Source organism: Acromyrmex echinatior, chromosome 15 (assembly GCF_024713525.1).
Source record: "Acromyrmex echinatior isolate Ae372 chromosome 15, ASM2471352v2, whole genome shotgun sequence".
NCBI classification, from domain to species: Eukaryota; Metazoa; Arthropoda; class Insecta; order Hymenoptera; family Formicidae; genus Acromyrmex; species Acromyrmex echinatior.
The window spans coordinates 3,455,404-3,474,240 of NC_141866.1; the positions used below are offsets into that span (position 1 = coordinate 3,455,404).

Consider the following 18,837-nt stretch of genomic DNA (forward strand, 5'->3'; position numbering starts at 1 on the left):
CAATTTTTAATGAGTTAGCGGTTACTATAATTAAACTTTAGCAATTAGTGAAAACCGTCGCATTATCTAATTAATTTTTTACGTTACAGTGAATTTATAATAATATTTCCTGGAATATGAAGCGTTTTGCGTTCATTTTGTTACATAATTATATGCTATTTATATGAAGATTAATAATAAATGACTTTAATAAAACGGTTTTAAATCGATTTTAAACGTAATACAATATTATAAGGAGATATTAATATTGTACAATATTTTGTGTCTTGTTGAAAAATATTTTTACGCGGTATACAGCGGGATAACCTTTTCACAAGCATACGCGTACACTTATGCATACCAGTCGCGTATGCAGCTGCAATTTAATAATAATAACCTCCTGAAAAAGCACATAATTTTTTAGTTTCGCGAAGCAGTGCCATTAGCAAAAACGTTTTGCCACATGCCAAAGTATGTATTCTCTCTAACATGTCCTTTCCGGAGAATTCCATTTTACTTCCTCTTCCCTCAATTCCTCATTGTTCTTTTTTCTTTCTCTTTCCCCTTTTTTTTTGTCTTTACTTTATTTTAAACGTGAACTTTTACTCCAGCGTGTGCTTTTTCAAGTGCGCAAAGACAAAGCTCGGACCAAGAACAAAAATCGTGTGCTAGAATTTAAAAATCTCATTTGCAATGGAAAAAAATAATTACATGACTGACATTTCGGTTTACGTAATCATAAATGAGAGAAGATAGCATGCACATATTTTCGTTCTGTTAATTTCCATCAATCTATTCCTGACCGTAGTTCGCAAGGTCATAGGAACAGCTCCTTCCGCATTTGTCGGATGGATACGAAATAATCGCGTAGCGCATAATACTCAGTACACACACGCGCGCAATGTTATCGATTGACGAAGATCGCCACGCGCGACGGCCAAAGCGGTCGCCATTACTGGGATTGCGGGCGTCGCATTAGGTAAGGTAAGATCCAGCCTGTACACATTCTCATTCGGATAATGCACCGCTAAGTGGATGCCCCGTATGTGTTGCGACTCGTAGCCTATCAATCTTGATCTCAGCTTATACGAGGGCTCGTACTCGCGATACAACGCATACTATCGAAGGATCTCTCTCTGCGCTCTCTCTCTCTCTCTCTCTCTCTCTCTCTCTCTCTCTCTCTCTCTCTCTCTCTCTCTCTCTCTCTCTCTCTCTCTCTCTCTCTCTCTCTCTCTCTCTCTCTATGTATGTATATATATATATGTATGTGTGTGTGTGTGTGTGTGTGTGTGTGTGTGTGTGTGTGTGTGTGTGTGTGTGTGTGTGTGTGTGTGTATGTATGTATGTATGTATATGTATACACACACACACATATATATGCACGGATATATGTATCTGCCAGTTATATGTATATGTGGAACGGAGCACTGATACACGTGTACCATTAATGCACACATTTGGAATGATACTGAGTACGTATGGATATATATCAGTAGATATGTACGTAGAGCAGCCCAACAGGGTCAAGTCATACTGATGGCTCATAAGATCATGGTATGTGAAATGTACGAGGTCAATGGACATTGCACTCACAGCCTTGCTCAATCTCCTACTCACCCATTATGTTTATTACTATCGCTAGCCAATTCGCAATCATACAATGCACAAAATCAAAGTATACATCTCATTTTTTGTTCTTCTATATCTTTTTTATATTTATAAACGTGATTTTTAATGATGGTCTAACTAAGCAATCGCGCAGAGTAGTACTACATTAGAAACACCAAACTATAAATAGAAAAACAACAGATAGAAAAATTATATACTTTTATTTTTTAGTGATTATTTCATTATATAAAATTATTTTTCTACTATATAATCACTAGATATATACTATAAGGTTATTAATTAAAAAAATAATAGATATTAAAATTAAATAATAGATACACCCACATACACATAATTATCGAAGAATAACTTTTACTCTACTTACTCGTCTATCTTTCTATTCTACTTAAACTTTCGACGTTACGAATACAAAGTATTATCAATAGTATCAACGCTAGTATCAACAATATTTTTATTCTCCTTTGCTTAGAGATATAGATACTCTCACATTGAAATATTAAATCTAATTATGCTCAAATCCACATTTGTATACTCTGAACACATATGTTCAGACTAATACATGACGCGAGAGGGTATCGACGGATAAACAGTTACGTGCATATAGGCAAATGCATTTCCACGTAATTGTAAATATACGTGATGCGTATATGAGCGATATACATGTTCGGACATTCCGTCGGAGAGAAACGCCAACAAGCGTATGCAAGACGTGTCGTCCAACGTACACGTCCTACCAATGTTCCGTCGTATACCGAGGCTGACGAGCCATCATCAGCGGTAGCCAAGATGGTCATATGATAGAATCACTCGGCAGTTTACGACGAGAGGACCGATTTCAGGAAATATTGCATTTTTTATCGCTTGTAAATATGATGGGTTTCTGCATAAGGATAAACTGGTTGAAAAATTTAGAAGCCATTTCGTCGTTAATACTAAAATCTTCTTAATCTTTTACGCGAATAAAATGAACACTTTATCGAAACAATTCACACGCGTAAAGCAAGACATATTGTAAGAGTTTAAGAAACATTTTGTAGACAATAATATTTGGCTATATTGGATTTGATATTTGAATACCGAAATAATTATACGCCGCCAGAACATGGTCGTAGTACGTACAGTATAATCTAGTAAAATGGAGACCCTATGTGGTCAAATTGAATAATAGAATTATCTTTCTATTTATACAATCCTAACACAAATGTTAAGATAATATTTAGCAACGCGCAGCGGGAGATATTTATTAATATTTAAAATAGTAAACTTTAAGATGGGATTAAGGAGAGAGAACGAGGTCAGTAAATTCACATTGCAAATGTGTTTTTAATGAGAACTTAACTTGTCCGATCGAACATACGAATCTCGTCGTACACGATATCGCTACTAAACGATTCTCTTTGCGGAGTTAGAGCTTTACGATCAAACAAGATCAATGATTTTCCCTCGCGTCGTTTCTCCCTGGTGCTTTCACCAGCTCCAAATGTGATTTAACGCCATTATCGACATTACGATTTTGTAATGCAAAACACATAGAATAAATGATTAAGTAGAAAAAGCTTTTTGACGTAAAAATATAATGAGAGGTCAATTGGATTCTAAATGCGATTTTAAATATATAAATATTTATGATAATTATAAAAACGTATATGTATAATGTATAACGTACATCAATATGAACGTTAAATGATTTAAATTTTATTAAATTGCTCGAGAAAAAATTAAACTAAATTAAATAAAATAGTAATATATACCTATGCTAATGTTGTTAATTAAATTTACAGAAACAGTAAAGATAATTATACTTTCAAAGAAACAAGATTCTCCCTCCGATTTTGATGAATTTTTAATATGTAATCTGAACTAAAATAAGAGCCATGTATTTTTTATACATATTCATACGCACTTTTAGGCGAGTAAAATAAAAATTGTTAGTTGCTATGGAAGCATCGAAATTATAGAATATCATCGAAACTATATAATAGATGGAAAAAGAATTTTTAATAACAGTTAAAGAGTTTCAAGAATATAGTGATAGTACAAAAATTCTTATTTATAAAGAAGTAACAAATTAAAAATATTTTAAAAATTATTATTATAAAGTATTCTTGAAACTTTTATTAACAATATTTGTTTTCTCTTCGCTTCGAAAGAAATCGACCAATTTTTATTAAAGAGATGTTTCATTCCTTAAAAGTACGCATAGGCACAGATAAAAAAAAATGTGTCCCTTATTTTAGTTTAAACAACAACATATATAACATACGTAAAAGTTCATTAAAATTGGAGAGAAACACTGTCTTGTTAGCTTTTATCGTTTTGTAAGTTAATTTTATTATAAAATTAATTTTATTATATAATTTTTATAAATTTCATCTAATATTTCTTCAAAACATATGTACATCGATAAAAGTTTTAAATAAAATTGAAATTTTCTATCTCATTTGAATTATTTTGTAGCTCGCTACTTCTATAATTTTATTTTCCAAATGAAATTTATTATTTGTTTTCTATATTAAGATTTGTTCACATTAATATGTGTATATTATCACAATTATCCACCTGATTGTGAAAGTATAAGTTAGTGTAATGATAAACATATTTTAAGAATATAAGCCGAACTATTATCACAATTTAACAGAAACATTATTTTCCTAATTTTTTTATAATCTTTTTATAATCGACTTTGAATGTGTGTGTCGATATTGAAAAAATTAATTATTAACTCAAGTATTTCATATTAGACATTCGTTGTAAATATGGATTTAACGATCTTTGGATTCATATAATGCCACACTTATTTATGTTTTCTTTTTACATAAAAAGTTTGTCGATACACGTCACTCTTTACCCCGCAATTCCAATTGTATCTCTTCCAAGGTTTTGCCTTCGGTCTCGGGCACAAATAGGTAAATTAATACCCATACAAGAAATGTTATCGCAGTAAACGTCCATAATGGTGCGAATGTGCCATATAACTCTTGCATGACCTATAAACACAGTACAAATAGTTCCTACTATTACATTTTGCTACATGATATTAAGTAATAGAAGAAAAGTTATATAAGTTTAAAAAATTATTTCACATTGTACTTTAAAAGCAATCGGAGCAATTTTGTTTATCAAAATGATACGTTCAAGTATATGTTTGAAGTAAAAAAAAAACCGAATAACCGATATTATTAATCTTTTGAGAACTGGAACTAATTTATGGAAGATTTTACTTTCTAAAGGTTTCCAGGATTATTGAATTTGAGTCTAGTCTCAGAATTTTTAAATTTAAACTTCAAAAAAATAAACTGAATATTGTGAAAACTCTGTTTTAGGAGGTTTCATGGTATCTCTGAGTTTGAATGTAATGTATAAATATCGAATTTCAAAAGGACAGTAACTTCCATGAAGGAGGATCTAGTGTCACAGGATTCATAATCACAGTTCAAAAGTCAATTCCGAAATCAGTACTAACTGTTTACATAGCACTGATGAGCTTCAAATAAAGCGAAACTGGAAACTTGATGATCACTTTGTAATTAAAAACTCCTTAAAAATCGAATTTTATGATAATCAAATTATTTTTTAAAATTCTGTTCGCCATATTGAATCTACTGTTTTGAATTTTTTATTTTTGACCTCAGATTTGAATAAAGCATTATCAAATTATCTCATAGGCCAAATTGTATAAAAATTGCGCGAAATTTATAAAATAAAAGAGGATGATCCCAAACAGAATTTCCGATTCACAAAAGAAAATTAAAATCGCAAATCTAATTTTAGAAAATATTTCTTATGCAGGTCTTAAGCGATAAGATATTGATTGCTTATTAAATTCGTGTAATTTGCATATTTATATATAACTACATCGTATTTTTTAATATTATTAAAAATAAAGACTTCTTTTTGACCGTCAAGACTATTAATCGATGCTGTACCGTGACGTATAATACTATATGTATAATACTATTACGAAGCAAAGAATTCTTTTTTGCTGAACCTCTTAACTGATCGTTGCTGTCGATAACCCGCTTACCGCGCTGTCGTCCGCGAAAACAAAATCGATTCTTACACAGACGTCAACGTACCTGATAAAATTTCACAATAGCGGTGGTGCTTATAGCGTAGTAGAGAGCATTGAGCACTGCAGCGGGTACTTTGACCTCGACGCCGAAGATTTCGCCGATATACGCTAGTGGTATCGGATTAAGGCCGAATCCAAAGCCAAACACGTAAATCACCACGAGGACCGTGGGCACCCACTTGAATTGAGAGACATCGTATCCGATGGATTGCAATTCGAAGAAAGTGGCTATCGACGCCAACGATACCATGCAAATCGGCGCGGCAATCAGCAGCAGTAACCTCTTGCCTGTGAGACGCACTATCGATACGCAAGTACTACCAGCTAAAACAATGGCGACACCCGTCAAGATGATGCTGGCGTTGGTCGAGATCTTGAAACCGGCCTCTTCGTATATATACGATTGGAACGCGAGTATCGGCGCCGCACCGGTCAATGTCAACCCGCTCAATAATATCAGAGCGATTCGAAAAGCTCTTCTGTTCTGCGCCTTGGTAAAAATCTCTTTGAACATCTCCTTAAGAGTCAACTTGCTGCACTTGTCCTCGGACTCCACAATTCTTTTGATCTCCTCGAGTTCCTCGTCTACGTTCTCTTTACCCAAGGCCCACTTAAGGGTTTTCTCTGCGGGTCCAAGTCTATTTTTCCGCGTGAGGAACACCGAGCTCTCGGGTAACCATATGAAAGTCAATAGAAATAGCACTGGTGCACACATGCTTATCATCGCCATCGTGAATCGACTGATCCACAGACCGATCGCGTAGATGAGCAGCATCCCGATGTTGAGAAGAACAGCCATTAAAGTACCTGAAGGCCTTGTCTCATTCAGTGATGTCTTTTAAAAATACTAATTATTCGCGAACAATATTATCCAAGTGCAGTGTGCACAACAATTACAAGATATATGATCGTTAACATTAACTGTAATCATATCTATTAAGTTTAAAAAACATCAGATTTGTAAATCTTTTTAAAATACAAAGATGCCATTAAACATCATTTGCAATCAATACGTGTAATATTAATGAATAAATATTTAACATTTAAAACGAGAAATATGTCAAAGTGGCGATAAAAATTAAATGTACATTGACGCATCCAAAATAGTTAATATCGCACCTAAAGGACCTCTGGTCCGCTTGCTGCTAATTTCGCCGAGATACATCGGCATTACAGCGTACGTTATGCCACATCCGATGCCCGCGAGTATCCGTCCAACGTATATGAATGGTACAGATGTGGACAGCCCAATGAAGATCCACGAGATGATCTTCGGTATCGTAGTGACTAGTAAAGTTCCCTTACGTCCGATGTTGTCCATCAGTATGAAAGGTACCAACGAGCCGATGCCAACTCCTACATACATGAGGTTAACAATCCAAGCAATCTCATTGGTTGTCACCTTTAACGGATCCCCGTCATTGAACTTCGGTATGGTCGGCGTGCTCCATCCTTCATGGAGACCGCAATCGATGATCAAAATGCTGCCTGAGAAGTGATCACTCGTGAGTTTTCCGTAGATTATTCGCGAGAGATTAGATCCAGACGTCGATGCAATCCCATCTGAATACTTACATATGAAACCAATCAATGTTTGCCGCAATATACCGCGGTCCATTGTGTTCAATGATGTTCCTCTTGCTTATAATTATTGTTTCTATCGGATTTGTTCTACGGATTAAACAAAACAAAAAATAATTGCTACGAAAACAGCACGCGTATATGATTGTGATTGGTATCCCATATTTGCAAACGAATACTTTTCTCACTTGTTCTTTCGATTTCCAATTATAAATAACTGTTACGTAAATGTATATTATTGTTGCAATCACTACCGCAAATGACCTACAGATTTTATCTATTCTTGAGATTTGCTTAAATGAATTAACATAAAAACATGTTATCAGATAGGTAAATACTGGAGAACAAACTGGAGAACAAGGTAGATAAAGTATATTTTATCTACCTTGTTCTTCAGTTTGAGCTTGAATGCTAAAATGACACAAAAATGCAGGAGATTGAAAATACAAAATTCCATCTTTGCTAATTATCGCGATCGCGCGGCTAGTCCTTCTAATCTGGCGACACGGCCGACCTCCGAGCCAAACGGAGATAACGGAGATAAAGCCAACAAGGGTACTAACTAGATTCCGCGCCACATATCTCCCGACTGAGGGTGCGATACAGTCACACGTGTAAACGGCTACGTCTGCACGCATGACCGCTGACCGCCGCGGTCGGAGAGCACTTGCTCTTGCTTTGTGGCACGCGATGCGATGCCTCCCAAAGCGACAGTTTATGGCCGGCCATACAATACACCTATTAAGAGACGGAGCCCGAACCGAGCGCGTTCCTTAACATGAATTTATTGCTATGGAATTTATACACACTTTGACAATTCACTATCCAAAATGGAATATCCACCTAAGAGAGTACACCAACGAATCATTCGTTAAGAATGATTAGCTCAGCTGTTAGTTGTGAAAAAGAAAAATATATCTTCTTTCAAAATTAATCAGTGATTATTACTAGCTCTACACAGTCAATACACAGTTGGTTATTATAATTTATTTCAAAAGTCAAAGACAGCAATCAAAGCTCTTAATTTTGAACTTTGTCGCCCTCACTTTTGGATTTGTTTCGTTTGAGATCAAAATTGTATGCACGCATTTTTTTCAGATTTGAATTTGAATTTGAATTCGATTTTGAAAATTTGTTTCTAAATGTGAACTTCTCTCTCTCTCTCTCTCTCTCTCTCTCTCTCTCTCTCTCTCTCTTTCTCGGGTTAGCTAACTCCCATTACGAAAATTTTTACAAGAGAAAAAAAATTTGAAACCCGCATGGCTGGTTTTCGAAACATTGCTTGTAGCATTGTAAAAAAGAATGCACAAATCAAAGTTGATACTAAAAGGTGCTATTGTTGAAAAAATGGCGTTACGTTCAGAAAAAATCAATCTAGAAATTTTTAGACAGACCGTGTATCTATATTTATAAATAAGATTTAATACTGTTTTACATGAATATAGGAATAATCACCAAAGTGATTATTTGTTGGTGCACATAATTCAATCAAAATATAACACAAACCGTAATGTATGTGTGTAAATTTAGTTTTAACATTATCTTGTTCTATTTGGTATGTGATGGTAAACATTTTCTTAAATAAATGAATCAATAAACTTCTTTTTAAAAAATAAATAATTTCTTATAATTTTAAATTGTAAAAAGATTGTAACTTTACCACACAGCTATATAGGTACACTTAAAGTTCAACAGCGAATACTTTCGCAAACATTCGAACTGTCTTATATTATATTCCTTTTATATTATATTCCTTAATCATTACAGTCTAATTATTGTCCAGGTGTCGTCATTTTCATAATAGTTATTTCATGCATTGTCTTCTATTTCTGTGTATATATTTCAAAATGAGAATATGAATTTTAATTAGCAAGTTTTTAGTTATGTAAGAAATTTGAATTATTCTTTCCGGTGTATTAGAAAAAAATGTTGTGCTGTTAAAGTAGAGGTATGATTTAATAATAGTGCTTGTTACAACAATTAAAAAACAATGTTTTCTTCAATCGTAAGACATTGTGTTTTATAAAATATTTCATCTCTCTTCGTTTCGTAATGATTAGAGAAAACGATAATACGTTTAACGTACAACGTTGCGCAATATGCAACTGGCACATAGCAACGATAATTACGAAGATTTATTGCTTTAATAACACGGATCGTAACTGCGATAATTACATGTAATATTCAGTTCCCTTTTTCTTCTTGTGATTTGGCTATGATATTCGAGCTTAGAGCGAATCAGTAATCTTTCGTAAGAGTAGAAAATATAGAAAGGATCTGTTTATTTGGACACGCTAAAGAACATGCATTTAATTTTTTTAGTAACTAAATGATATCTAGAATTTCCTTTGAGTCTCTAGTTCGGTTCTGGAACTTGGTGCAGATTGAAACAGAAAAAAAAAACGTTAAAACCGGTCAAATTCTCAAAAACCAGTTAGTTTACGTCCTTTTGTATTGCTCAAACAGGTTACCAAAACACGACCGAGACGTTGTATCTGCGGTTTATATCGAGACATTTCCCGTCGTCCAACCACTTATCATCATTGAAGAGCAAGAAGAAAGACCCACGGTTACTACTCCAAGGTCGTCACGTCCGGAGGTGCACGATATTTCATCTTAACTCCATAGTCGATGAATGGTTAATCGCAGCCTCCCGAATAGAGAGACTCACTTTCAGCTTTGAGTTATAATACATAATTATTTCAATTTTTTTAAACATGTATTATTTTTAATACATAAACAATAATCGATTCAGTAAGCAAAGTTTATTAAAAATTTATTAATTTATAAGCTATTTATAAAGGCATGATTATTTAATTAATTTCATATATATGATTTTAATTTAGTTCTGTATAGATTTCATTTTATGTTAAAATCAGTAAATTGAAAAGCAAGAGGTGATAAAGAGCCTTCTGCATTCTCATTAACAAAAAATTTGAAAGATTTATGAAATAATTAGTCGAATTCTCTTAGAAAATAAATAGCGACCGATATATGATCGAATTATCGTATTTCCTTTAAATTGATAATATAAAGTAATCGCGGGTGCTTTCCATTGTGCAGCTAATTAAGCTATTGCTCTACCGCGATGTTTCATTACTCATAGCGAATATAATAAATCATTTTGCGCATACGCATTACTGGTATTCGCTAACATGAAACTCGAACATCGACCCGATTAATTGACAGATATATACATAAGAGTCATTATGCGAACACGCATATTTTATCTCAATCACGTCGTTACACCTGATTTAACAATGACATGCCATTATCACGCGGAGGATTTAATTCGCCTTGATCAGCGGGCGAGCTGTTACTTAATCATGGAAGGTAGTTAAATGCAATCGGGAATTACTTTATCATGCCATTTGATGGATATTGAACGGATATTGAACGGGTAATGATATGAATCATATTTTTCAAATGTGATTTAGATAAGGGATTACAATGGCATAAATATTGATTATTATTACCTGTTTATTTCCGTGTCTGAAGCGCTAATATTAATTCTCTTACACTAATCTAATTTTGCGAAGCAGATTTTCTTAAGTGCCTTGTTGTCTGGCAATTAATATTTATGATAATTTAATTTCTCTAATAGCCGCATTTAAATTAACGCATGTATGTATATGTATTTCAAAGATGGAATTCTGAAATTAAAATGAATTTCCGTGTCAGAAAAATTTTTCTTTTTCTAAATTGGAGTTATTCCTGACTTGTTTTACGTCAGTAACTATTTCATAATGACACTAATGATAGAAACTTCCGGAGAAACTTTTTCTTTTAATTATGATTTTAAATGATATGTTTCATGACAGGCATCAGATTTCATCTAATTGCCTCCAAATACACGAAGCACGCAGCGAAAGTGTACTCGCAGAAATAATTATATCGAGAGTTCACCTTGATAGAGCACCTGTCACTGCCACGATAGTCGAGAATGAGATGCCGAGATCTCGACGCGCGTCGGCGACAACGACGCCGTTGTCATTCTGAAAGACGCCGGAAAGGAAACTGAGCCTGACTCTGATACGCAGGCACGTCACTACGATTTTAATCGAATCCCCTCCCGTTCTGGACGAAGAACGACAACGTGGCCTGCTAACCACTAATTACTTTCCCGCGCTATTTCTCGCGCGCGCAAGGCTTTTTCCGCAGTTTTTTCATATTGTTCTTCTGTTCTATCAGTTAACCGCCTTTTAGTGCTATACGTGCGGAACGTGCATGTCACACATCGTGTCTATTTCGAAAATTGGTCTATTTGACAGCTCGTGATTTTTTCCACTTTTTAGCAAACGGGTGTAATGGTGCGGGTGTCAAATGGTAGGAATGCCTGGGAAAACTGATATGCTCGCTATTAATTCGTTGTTATTGACTGTACTAGGTTTAATTTCAGGATAAACGCAATAACATGTGTGTTTCCACTTCCACGTGCAAACATTTGCTAATTGAAAGCGAGAACGCAATCTATACACGTTTATTCTATGTCTATGTCATGTTTATTCAATACCTTATCTGAGCGAATACTAAACGAGTAATGCAAATTGCACAATTTTATTCTAGTCATTATGTTACTCGGTTATTTTCTCGGCTGTTAAATATAGGAAATCTTAAGAAGGACAAACGCGAATGGAATTAAAAAATTATTTCTTGAAGGTAAAAAATTATTCACATTGAATTTCAACCTCGGGAGATAAAAACATAAGCCTTGTTCGGGAAAAAGTCATTTTTATAAATACTTATTTTCTATCCTTGAACAACGTCGTGGCTGCGGGCTTAATTTCATATTTAATGTGAATAACATTGAAATGTCAAGCGTTTCAAACATATATATATATCACCGAATGTGTATGTTTCCTGCTTTTAAAATTCCAGAAATAATTGTAGGAGTTATTTCAAATGTCAGTAGAAAGTATTACTCGTGTTCAAATGCCACTGGTTAATACGGCTGATTCTAAAGGCGTTAGGATTTTAGAAGTCTGATTTAACATTTATACCGCGAATAGGAAAATCTAATGGAACGTAATTCGCCAAACTTTCTCTCGATTATTCGCGCAATCGGTTCTACTTCAATGCGAACGGTCGACCTGACCGATGGCGATCCATTTTACTGACGCAATCGAGGAAACATCTGACGTGTCTTAACTTTGAAATTGCACCAGTGATGTTCTGCGCGACGAACGACATCGCATGTCAGATTGATTTAAAGGCGTCATTGCCGCGTGATATCCTTAGCGTATACGTTAAGAATATTGAAAGCAATGCACAATTTTTCTAAGAACGTCGTATTGTTATGTATGTATTTATCGACTTGATAATTTGTCTCTCTATGGGCCAATTGTTCCATCTTTAGATAAACTATAATTAATATGTAATATAATTAATATATAATTAATAGGTAATATATTTATTAAGTAATATAAAAGGTAATTTATTTATTGACTAAACAAAAAAGTAAAAGAATAAGAACATGAGAGAATAAGACAGTGAGCTGAAGTTTATCGAAAGGTCGAACCCATTATATGTCGCAATAAACCGCATATTATTCTTGTATATTTCAACTACATGATGTCAATTCCACGTGTCTTTATGCATATGTTAAAACGCTATTGCACTATTTAAATAATCTTTTTATAACAAAGCTCAAAATCTAATTTATACTTCAATAAAATTGTTTTCGGATCTGTATTTATATAGTCAAATTTGTAAATAATTGTTTCAAAACTCCATTTTTTTTACAAATTCATAAAAATATTTAGATGCGAATATATAATTCGCTATCGTAGATTGTAATTATTGTAACTCAATAATATGGAAAAATTTAATTTTTGCTAATCGTTACTTGGATTATTAAAAATGACAGAATAATTATTTATTTAAAATTAATTATTATTATATATTATAATTATTTATTAATAAATTTAAATTTATCGAAATTAACATTAATTATATTAAAAATCCTCTTATTAATGTAAATGGATGTTGTATAAAAAATAAGTAATAGCCTGATATAGTACAGAGATATGTTTACCAAATGTAATAAAAACTATCATTTCAAAATCTTATATTTCATCACGTATATCGTTCATGAAGAAAAATATGCAATGTATGCCATTAGAGAATCACTATATGAAGCTATTTAAATATTTTTTATTACATTCCATGATTATCGATATGATATTTTATGCAAATTATATTTTATTATAAATTCAGGTATGCGAGGTATTATACCCTAGGGGTATCAACGTAAGAAAGACTGAGATAAGTAACAAAAAATTTGCCATGAAACCCAAATGATTCTCCGAATACTCATCGTCTTACTGCTTTCCTCATACCTGCTTTAATCGGGAAACGGTATGGTGAAACTACGTCAGATAGCGACAACGGGAATAGGCGAGATGAGGTGAGGCAGGAGGTAGGAAGGAAAGAGGTCGTTCAGCGCACGGAGACAGCACGATAGTCCCTAAAGTATATTTGCATTTGCATTCGGTAATTAAACTCCCTCCGTTTCCGCGATACTAGACTACCTCAAGCTCGTTCTTATCGGAGTTTGTCGAAGAAGAGCAATTGGTCGGCTCGAGGAATTCCAAATGGCTTTCTCATGCCCGAGGCACGTGACCAAGTTATAACGGCCGGAAGTCAGCGAGATACAAAACTCTCTAGCGCGATCCGCGGTGATTAATCGTTTCGTTCAGTCAAAGTTACTCCATGTTCCATTAATTAAGTAATTAAACCGCTGTCGCTGTGCCTCCAGCATCAAGATTGACATGAGATTTCGTACGAAACAGATCGGGGAAGAGATTCTTGTTACAATTTGTGTTAGTTACCATCCTGTCACCGTTTCGAATTACGAAAGCGAAATATATTCGGGAATTTGATTCAATTTCGGCAATGCCGACAATGTCTAGGAAGTTCTTAAAAATCAGCTGCTTTGAAGTAGTACTTGATAAATTGTAGTTTTAAAATATGTTTTTTTAAATAGCAAATTGTTGAAATAATAATTTATATAAGATAATATGATAATAATGAACTAATAATAATTGTATTTTGATGGAATATTTTGCATGTATGTAAATTAGAGAAAAATAAAAATCAGAAACCTTTCTATTACGTGTAAAATTATGTGTAATTTGTCTTTCGAAACATTATACGCTTAATTATTTTTCCTTCCAATGTATATGTGTATTGAATGTAAATCAACACTTTGCATTCGATTACTGATATTATATAAAGACCAGATAAAATTGGTATACATGAAACAGTGATATGCAGAAATTCATGTTTTGTTTTCTCTTCAATTTCATGTTTAAAACCCCGAATATCAAACATATTGAAGCATGAAATACGCACACGATTGCAGATACACGTGTGATTTCATCCGGTTGTAAATCATATGATTTTAATGACGAGAAAACAAAACGTAGAGAAAATTCGAGTAATACAAGTAGTTAATTAGAAGTTATATTTTCGTGATGCAATTCACTTTCAAGCAGCAACATGCCGCGAGGAGGCGTTAAGCGTGACCATATTTCATAATCATACATTATTCCGCTCGCATGATTTTGATGCAGGGATTTTAATTCACGTATCGTTTTAGAGTCTATTTTAGGCAAACTATTATTTCAGAATTTGAGATAGAATTTTATTTATGATTTTATGTACCGTGTAGGACAACAAATATTTACGAAGAATCAAAATAACATGCACATACAAAATATATACTAAAATACACACACGTATATCAAAATATACATATCAAACAGAATTCAGAATTCTATTTTCAAATATAAAAGTGAATTTTAGATCGTGTCTAAACTGGGCATTACGAAAATTTTTCCCTTCCATAGATACAGAGCCTGTAAATTGCACAGATTGTTTACGAATGTAATATATTTTTAACAGCATTTGCCTTACGAATGTCATTTATATTATATTTTTACATAAACATATAAAAATATGATCGCGGTGTCAGGAGATTACCCACACACGTGTGTTTTTATTCTGCGCAGAAGTCGGGGAATCCACTCGATATCCCATGTCTACGATATCGGTAAAGTTGGCCACGAGAGACCGAGCCTACTTGGCAGATATAATAAAAAGAGAAATATCGTAAGGGCGGAGGCGAAAAGGCGCGAGCTGCAGCCCGCGGCTACGCGCTGTAAAATGAGAAATGCATGAGAAAGCGGCAGGGTAAAAGGACTTACCATCGTGGGAGTCATAGAGGTAGATGATTTTCTTCCAACCATAGTATCGCACCGTATCGATGATAGCACGATGGTAATCCGGTCGCATACTTATGGCGAAGTCCAAGAGACCCGAGGATGGTGTCAGGACCTAGATACACAATAATCCCGTGCATTTTCGGCGTCCTACGATCGTGCTCGTCGTGAAATTTTGAACAGGCAGTCGTACGTCATCCATTTAACGCGCTGCCGAAATTAATTCTACTTAGGAGGGAAAGGATGCTCCGTCGAAACTTTAATCCGAGTCGGTGCAATCGAGCTCCTACCACTCGTGAATTCTCTTTGAAACTTAATTCCTGCGAATGTGCAACTGGTGCTTGCGCGTGATTTATTACCGAAATATATGCCTTTTGATACTAATTTCAGTTGTCGAGTCTCGACTCGGCTTTTTCTCGTAAAACATTTACGCGCTTTAGAAATGAACTACGAGATTTTCCAAGGCAGATTGAACAAGAGAGTAATTTAAAAATATCTTTTTAAAATAAAATAATGCTTTCTTTATTGAACCTTCAGATGATGTTGAAAGGAAGTAAAGAACCGTGTATGAGATTTAAGAAAATAATTATCGTCTAGCTAGAATGATTATATCCACGTATTGAATTTCCAATGCCAATAACGTCTCTTTTTCTTGAGAGTGAGGCAGCGATGCAAACGCAGTGCAGGCAAGATCTCATGGAAATTGAAAAAGGATTTTCTCTATATAAATGGCCGTTCCTGGCGAACCGTAATTGGCCCAAAAAAAAAGGAGTAGAAAGCCGAGGCGTCGAATCAGCATTACCGCGCGATTACCATTTAAACGACATCGACGTTCGTTACGCGTACATATATATACTTATACTGCACGGAAATATATCGTGGGAAAAATACGCACACAATCGCCGAAATACTCACGAACCCGACGTTCATTCTACAGCATAGTACGATATCAGTTTACAACGGTGCGATAAATGCAGCTCCACAATTCGAGCTGGCGAATAAATTTTCGGTGAGCCAATTCATTTCGAAATTCAAATTGTAATATGTATACCGTATGTATCGCATACACATTTACGTATTTGTATGGATGATTGTATCGACCAAATCCATCATCATGCATCTCGTAGCGTCGCTAATTATCAGTTGCAGCGCGAAACGAAACTATTGATTCTGTACATGACAATTATTGTCAAATGCGTGCATGCACATCGTAACGTATATTTCCCTTTTTTTCACGTTGAATTGATAAGTACGATGGAAAATTTATGCATCGAATATGAGTTGTTTTTGCCATAGACACTTCAACTTGAACGGCAATCTTTCAGCCTTTATATATATGTATACTGTTCGATGTAATTTAAATTTAATAAGGCCTGAAATTTAATGGGAACTATTACGTAGTATGACTACGAAATACGTTTATGTATTTCAATAAAACATCAGATATACGAAATAAAATCTAAATTTTATATATAACTTTGTTTTTTAAGTTTGTGAAATATTTCTTTCAGATTTGTACGTTCTGCTTCAGGGAATCGAAGGAAAGATATGCGGAGTATAAAATATAAGATTATAAAAGAAAAGACACACGGAAAAACAGGTTCCATGAATATAAATTAGATTTAAATAAGGTTTCATTTCATTGCCCTGTTCTGAGAAAAAGTATTGGCTATGACCAATTGCAATATTCTGTTTCGAACGAAACAAATGATGTCTCATGAATTCTTGAAATTGATGATTTCATTGTTTTGTTGAAAAACCAAAAACAATGACACACAAATTTAAGTATATTTTATATTATTTTTAGACATAATTGTTATCATTCTGATATAATTCTAAAGAAATATATAAAGATTAAAAATAAAAAATAAGATGAGTAAAATGATAAAGTTGAGTTGCTTTTAATGCCATAAATCTGAAAGAAATGAATATGGCTTATTTACCTTTTCGGGGAACCAGGGTGTCACGAATGGCATTTGGAAGGTGTTGCTGTATGAATGTAGCGTATCGAACGAGTCTGGACTCACAGCGCCCAACATCGAAGATACACCTCTACTGAACTGGCTGCAGACTGTAAAGTGTAAAAATAATAATCGTGTTATCATTAGAGAAGAAATAAGAAAAAGATAACACTGATTTAAAAGTTTTTTTGTTTCACAACAATTTTTAAAAAAAATTTATAAATATAAACAATTATAATGCTTTTCTTTTACTTTACGAAATAAAATGTATAAGAATCACTATTCAGTTATTGATAAATAAACTTTACAAATCAGTGTAATTTTTTTACATTAAACGTTCTTAATAAATTGTATTCTTTTAATATATCACTTAAAATTATACATAAATAATAAAAAGAGCTTCATATTATTATTACATTTATTTTTGTATATTGTAAAAAATATTTAAATTTGTTATAGCTATTGTACATATAAATTTTTCTCAGAATTTTTTAGAATTTATCATTAATTTAACAACTTTTTAGAAAATTATTCAGATTCTTTTATACAAATTGAAACATTTTTCAGAAGAACAGAAAAAGTCTACACTTTTCTAAAATTCTTTATATATATGAATTATTAAGTATTTTAAGATTTCTAAGATTTCTTATTCTATAATATCTGATAAAATTTTATAAAATCCGAAAAATTTTAATGTATTTCTTCAGAAATGTAGAATAAGAAATCTTACGATATTTCAGAATTTATATATATAGAAAATTCTAAAAAAAGATGTACTTTCTTAGTATTTTTGAAAAGTGTTTCAATATATATATATATGCATAAAAATGTGAGTCTGGTGAGAAAAAATTTCACCATATACGAATTTGCGTTATTGCATAATAAATTCAAAGCAAAGTTTTTAAAAATTGAAGGATAATGGAATTTTTTAAAACATATCCTTTTTTATTGTAAGAAGCTTTACAAATATTATACCTATTTAAAACAACAAAATATTAATAAAAATTTGTTATTCAGTAAAGTTATAATTGTAACAGACACATAAAATAATTTTTTAGAAATGCTCAAAAATAATATCGTAAAATCTTAAGCAAGTTATATTTATGTTTAAAGAATTGTGCGTACACAATAATATCTTGTTTAGTACTGATTTGAAAAAATGTTATATTGTATATGAACACCTATTTACTCATTGTTGTTATTCATGGATTGTTATTATTTAACATCAACAAATAACATACTATACTCTTTATGAAGATCGAGCAGCCATTATATGATGGGTAATCTCGTTGACCATTATGCGTGGTCTTCCACAAAGCACAATAATACCACAAAAGTGTCAGCTTGCGGGACATACTGAACGCCTGCTGGATAGATCCGTTTTTATTAGCAC

The 18,837-nt window shown here is 33.2% G+C and overlaps 3 protein-coding genes across 24 annotated transcripts in view; 1 reads left to right on the forward strand and 2 right to left on the reverse strand.

Annotated features, from left to right (window-relative positions):
- Positions 1-18,837, forward strand: part of LOC105149352 (adenosine receptor A3) — a 457,094-nt gene that overhangs the window by 335,039 nt on the left and 103,218 nt on the right. For 11 of the 16 annotated variants that reach the window (XM_087414053.1, XM_087414052.1, XM_087414054.1 and 8 more), the window contains one exon: positions 9,728-10,394. The exons of 3 other annotated variants lie outside the window; for them this stretch is intronic. In XM_087414053.1, the coding sequence (XP_087270179.1) occupies positions 9,728-9,881 (154 nt within the window). In that variant the 3' untranslated portion in view covers positions 9,882-10,394. Of the gene's footprint in view, positions 1-9,727; positions 10,395-16,994; positions 17,373-18,837 lie in introns of those variants that run through there. 2 more of the 16 variants (XR_015547611.1, XM_087414056.1) reach the window with 2 other exon arrangements.
- Positions 1-18,837, reverse strand: part of GluRIB (Glutamate receptor IB) — a 226,289-nt gene that overhangs the window by 49,739 nt on the left and 157,713 nt on the right. For all 7 annotated transcript variants that reach the window (XM_087414016.1, XM_011061700.2, XM_011061699.2 and 4 more), the window contains 2 exons: positions 17,427-17,554; positions 15,469-15,598 (listed from right to left, as the gene is read on the reverse strand). In XM_087414016.1, the coding sequence (XP_087270142.1) occupies positions 15,469-15,598; positions 17,427-17,554 (258 nt within the window). The remainder of the gene's footprint in view (positions 1-15,468; positions 15,599-17,426; positions 17,555-18,837) is intronic.
- LOC105149354 (facilitated trehalose transporter Tret1) lies at positions 1,792-12,845 on the reverse strand. The gene is made up of 5 exons (XM_011061698.2): positions 11,168-12,845; positions 7,256-7,351; positions 6,800-7,168; positions 5,685-6,487; positions 1,792-4,595 (listed from the first exon to the last, which is right to left on the reverse strand). Exons 2-5 carry the CDS (start codon positions 7,296-7,298, stop codon positions 4,446-4,448), a joined length of 1,365 nt encoding a protein of 454 aa, XP_011060000.1. The 5' UTR covers positions 7,299-7,351; positions 11,168-12,845; the 3' UTR covers positions 1,792-4,445.

Bases quoted from the DNA above. Each gene is read 5' to 3' on its own strand.
- LOC105149354 (XM_011061698.2), bottom strand. From the start codon at position 7,298: ATGGACCGCGGTATATTGCGGCAAACATTGATTGGTTTCATAT. The intron at 6,488-6,799 runs GTGCGATATTAA...CAAGGCCTTCAG, and splicing joins GCGGACCAGAGGTCCTTTAG to GTACTTTAATGGCTGTTCTT. The intron at 4,596-5,684 runs GTACGTTGACGT...CTGTGTTTATAG, and splicing joins CTATTGTGAAATTTTATCAG to GTCATGCAAGAGTTATATGG.